Source organism: Ornithorhynchus anatinus, chromosome X5, assembly GCF_004115215.2.
Source record: "Ornithorhynchus anatinus isolate Pmale09 chromosome X5, mOrnAna1.pri.v4, whole genome shotgun sequence".
Classification (NCBI taxonomy): Eukaryota; Metazoa; Chordata; class Mammalia; order Monotremata; family Ornithorhynchidae; genus Ornithorhynchus; species Ornithorhynchus anatinus.
The window spans coordinates 50,455,530-50,460,308 of record NC_041753.1 but is presented as its reverse complement, the minus strand read 5'-3'; the positions used below and the strand labels follow the sequence as shown (position 1 = coordinate 50,460,308).

General features: G+C 51.4%; 1 protein-coding gene across 1 annotated transcript; it reads right to left on the bottom strand.

Moving 5' to 3' along the window:
- Positions 1 to 3,332: 3,332 nt before the first annotated feature.
- On the bottom strand, positions 3,333 to 3,946 carry DMAC1 (distal membrane arm assembly component 1). The gene is made up of 2 exons (XM_029055669.1): positions 3,742 to 3,946; positions 3,333 to 3,566 (listed from the first exon to the last, which is right to left on the bottom strand). Exons 1-2 carry the CDS (start codon positions 3,944 to 3,946, stop codon positions 3,502 to 3,504), a joined length of 270 nt encoding a protein of 89 aa, XP_028911502.1. The 3' UTR covers positions 3,333 to 3,501.
- Positions 3,947 to 4,779: the final 833 nt, after the last annotated feature.

Here is a 4,779-nt window from a genome sequence, read left to right as displayed (position 1 = left end):
CTATTTTGATTACCTGCTTTAATGCTGCATACTCGTGATGCACAAGAACGCTTTCCCACTTTCTTCCAGTTCCCTTCCCGACCCTTTAGAACAGTGCTTGGCATGTAATACGCGCTTAACACATACCATCGTTATCATTACAGTCTGGTTTCTGCCCCCTTCACTCCACTGACACTGCTCTCTCCAAGGTCATCAACGATCTCCTCCTTGTCAAACCTAAGGTACTCCAGTCCATTCTGATCCTCCCCTCCCTCCTAACTGCCTTTGACACCGTGGACCGTGCTGGAAATGCTAGCTAAACTCAGCCTTACCGACACAATTCTCTCCTGGGTCTCCACTTTCTCAGTTTCTCGTGCTGACTCTTCCTCCGCCTGTCATCCCTTAATGGTGAGTACCACTCAAGCTCAGTTATGGGTCCCTTGCTCTTCTCGCTTTACCCTCACTCAGGGACTTAATCTGTTCCCAAGGTGCATTTTTCAGGATTCCTGCCAGCCCGTCCACCTAGCAGGATGCTAGGTGCTGGTCCAGTCCCAAAACTCCACTGATAGCACAGTCCCGGCAGGCCTTCCCCCTGGATTAGATTAGAAGCCAGGTCTCTTGATTTTTCAGTCAGGCTCTTGTTCTTTGGCCCAACATGGGGCTTGGTGAATACTATACAAACATAACCCCAGTTCCAAGTGACCACAACAGCTCAAATCCCAGATACATAATACACTAATTGCTCGAGTAGTTGACACTATATCCAATTGCTGGAAAGAAGTCAATTCCTTCCCACCCTTCCTTCCCTCCCTTTATCACAGCATTTTCAATCAAAACCTTGCAAACAGGGTTTTCTGCCAGGGTCTCGAGACAGAGGCAGCACAGATGGTGCGTGACAGAAGGGGCAGAGGTCCCTTCCTATCCCACCCTGATTCTGTGTCATCTTCAAAGTAGAGAAACCCCCGTTCAGCCACTCCTCCCCCTTCTGCATCCCCCACCCCTCACAGCTGCTTCATAATCATCGACTTGAAGCTCAGCGCTTCTCCGGGATGGAAGAGAAGTCAGTGAATAGGAACAGTGGGCCAAGGCAGAACGGATTGGGAAGGAAATCGCTGTTCCTTCTCACCGTTCTTTTTGTTCCAACCTCCCATTTTCTCACCTCCTCCCATGTTCTCCTGGCTCCGACCCCTCAGGTTGGCCTCTGAAGCTGCCAATGCCTTCGAATTTGAAGCCTGTCCAGTCTCCTTGGCAACAAGAGCTGACAGGCAGCTTTGAGGAGGAATGGAAACGATACGGCAGGGAAGGTCGGGAACCAACAGAGTGGCAAGGGAGGACCTGGCCGGGTCAGACTGAGCCAGTTCTTCTCCGTCTAGGGCAAGGAGGCAGGGCTCGGACTCAGAAATCTGTCAGTTGGAGTCCCGGCTGAGATCCAGTAACACTTTCTTCTCTCAACTCCTGCTGGTGGCAGGGGTGGCATACGGCTTGAGCAGGGGCTGCTCCAATCCCCAATTTGTCAAACAAAAATTATAGAATATCATGGTACCTGCTAAGTGCTTACCTTGTGGCAAGCACTGTTCTAAGCAGCTGGAGTAGATACAAGTTGATCAGGTTGGACACGGTCCCTGTCCCACACGGGGCTCACGGCTTACATCGGAGGGAGGAGGATTTAATCCCCATTTTACAGATGAGGTAACTGAGGCACAGAGAAGTGAAGTGACTTGCTCAAGGTCACACAGCAGGTAAGTAGCAGAGCTGGGATTGGAACGCAGGTCCTCTGACTCCCAGGTCTGTGCTCTTTCCACGAGGCCACACTGCTTCTCTAAAAATACTGGATAGGGTGGAGGACAACATGTTTGGGATGTGCTGGGGTCAAGAAAGACCCTAGGAATAGTGGAGAAGGATCAGGAGGCAGCTGAATAATAGGGAGGGAATGATACGGAGTGACCTATAACATTATTTTTACTTACCTGCAGGGCTCGGTCATCCTGTTAGGGCCCGTTCTGGAATAGAAACTAAATGGCACATACGGCCCAATACAACCATATTATCGAGGAATATATTCCAGATGAAGCCTGGGACACACCCGTACTGTGGGGTGAAGTAAGGATTCCACTAGATCCTTACTCGACAGATATATACATACAAAGAAGGGTAAGTAGGCCTGTCCGGTATGTTGCATGCTTAAAAAAAAAAAAAGAAAGCTGACAGTATCATTACATCATATTCCTTTATTGAATTACACTGCTGTGGATGGTGTGAAAAAAAAATACTACTTTACTTTTCATTTTAGGCCCCTGAGATCTTTTCCTCCCCATAAAAAACGGAGAGGAAACCCACAAAACGTAAAGTGTCCCGATATTAAAGTCAAAGTATTCTTGGCTCATTTCCACATTCTTAGGGGGGTGAGATTTTAATATACTTTTGAGAGGTGCTTTCAGTTGATACCGGAAAGCTGTCAGATTCAAAGACAGCATTTACCAACATGAAAATTTCGATCAACACTCCATTCACAACCATAGCCATGGGTAGCCTGGCCATTTTACAATCTTGTTTTAGAAACTTTTTACTACTGATCAGTAAAAAAAATAGGCACAGCATACTGGGGGAAGGCAATCGTTTCAAGAGTTGACAGTGAGGTTCTTAAGACAAAAAAACCCACTATTTGAAGTACTTTCCTCAAAGTAAGGTTTTCTAAAGCTGTCACCTGCCTTTTAGGTCAAGGATTTCACCAGCAAATACTTAGGAAGCACTCAGTAAACACCACTGATGAAGATGACTTGTCGCATGCCATCCATCTGTTCTGGCCAAACGATCTTTTCTTACTACAGTAGGGCCTAACCCATTTAAACTCGCGAATGTTTGGGTAATCAAAAGGGAAAACCACGAGATTCCTCTCCACCTCCCATGGCGGGCCGGTCCCGAATCTCCCCATCGCCACTGCCCTATTTGGCTCCTTCCACGTATAATGATGATGACTTTGATATCTGTTAAGCGCTTATTAAGTGCCAGGCACCGTACCGACGGCTGGGGTGGTTACAAACGAATGGGGTGGCACACGGTGACATCTCGCCCCCTTTCTTCCCCAAGGAAGAATAATAATAATGTTGGTATTTGTAAGGCGCTTACTACGTGCCGAGCACCGCTCTAAGCGCTGGGGGAGACACAGGATAATGAGATTGTCCCACGCGAGGCTCCCAATCTTCATCCCCATTTTCCAGATGAGGGAACTGAAGCCCCGCCAAGTGCCTTGTCCACGGTCACAAAGCTGCCAAGTGGCAGAGCCGGGGTTCGAACCCGTGACCTCTGCCTCCCCAGCCCGTGCGCTTGCCACTGAGCCACGAAGAAGCCACCCCTTTCTCTTTTGCACAAACTTTATTAGCCCACGAGAGGCGAGGCAGGGTGAGGCGGCGGCCCAGGAATTGCACATGAGACCCCCGCTCCCAACCAGCCAAGAGGGGTCTGCGGGTCCGTCCTTCACTGTGTCCGTCGGTCCACGACGGGAGGCAGCTCCCAAGTGTCGGCTCATTTCTTGGGCCAGGCCGTTCCCGCGGGATCCGTCAGGACGATGATTCCCCAGCACCCAACGCCTGTGAAGAGGCCGGTTAATGGCGGAGGAGGCGGGGCGGGGGAGGGCTCTTCTCTCCCTCCCGACCTTCGGTCTCCGCCTCTCTCCCGGCCAAACGGTGGCCCCGGGAGGGCGCCCCCCGGTTCCTCACGTGCCCTCCGACCGCCCCCCGCTCTTCGTCCCCGGGGACACCTCACCGATGCCAAAGACCATCTGGGCGATGTGGCCCGGGCCTGGCGGGATCCCCAACTTCATGGGCCGCCGCGCCATCAAATAGACGTATCCGCCGACTCCCAGCAGCCCCGTCCCGCAGATCAGGCGGCAGCTCCAGCAGTTGCCCATCAGCGGGGTCCTGGCGGGGGCGGCTGGAGAAGGGGAGGGGGCGAGCGGCGGGGAAGCCATACCGGCGGGGAGGGAGGGAGGAAGAGGGAGGGAGGGAGGGAGAGGGAGGGCGGCGGGCGGCCCTGACGAAGAGCGGCGGCGCCGGAAGTCCAGAGCCGAAGCCGGCGCGGGGGCGTCTGGGAAATGCAGTTCTTTTCCTGCCCCAGCTTTATACGCCCACCCACCGCGTTGAACCCCTTCGCTTCTCGTTCGTTCGTTATTACTATTATTAATAATAATAATGTTGGTATTTGTTAAGCATGGGAGTTAGAAGAGGAACCCACGAAAGATACTGAGAATGAGCTTCCAAAGAGATAGGAGGAAAACCCGGAGAGGACAGTGTCAGTAAAGCTGAGGTCGGAAGCAGCGTGGCTCGGTGGAAAGAGCCCGAGCTTGGGAGTCAGAGGTCATGGGTTCGAATCCCAGCTCCGCCACTTGTCAGCTGTGTGACTATGGGCAAATCACTTCACTTCTCTGGGCCTAAATTCCCTCATCTGTAAAATGGAGATTAACTGTGAGCCTCACGTGGGACAATTTTATTCAATAGTATTTATTGAGCGCTTACTATGTGCCGAGCACTGTACTAAGCGCTTGGAATGTACAAGTCGGCAACAGATAGAGACGGTCCCTGCCCTTTGACGGGCTTACAGTCTAAGCGGGGGAGACAGACAGACAAGAACAATGGCAATAAATAGAGTCGAGGGGAAGAACATTTCATAAAAACAATGGCAACTAAATAGAATCAAGGTGATGTATATCTCATTAAACAAAATAAATAGGGTGATGAAGATATATACAGTCGAGCGGACGAGTACGGTGCTGAGGGGGTGGGATGGGAGAGGGGGAGGAGGAGA

Coding starts and splice junctions, on each gene's coding strand:
- DMAC1 (XM_029055669.1), bottom strand. CDS start 3,946: ATGGCTTCCCCGCCGCTCGCCCCCTCCCCTTCTCCAGCCGCCCCCGCC. Junction 3,567..3,741: donor CCAGATGGTCTTTGGCATCG/GTGAGGTGTCCC, acceptor GCCTCTTCACAG/GCGTTGGGTGCTGGGGAATC.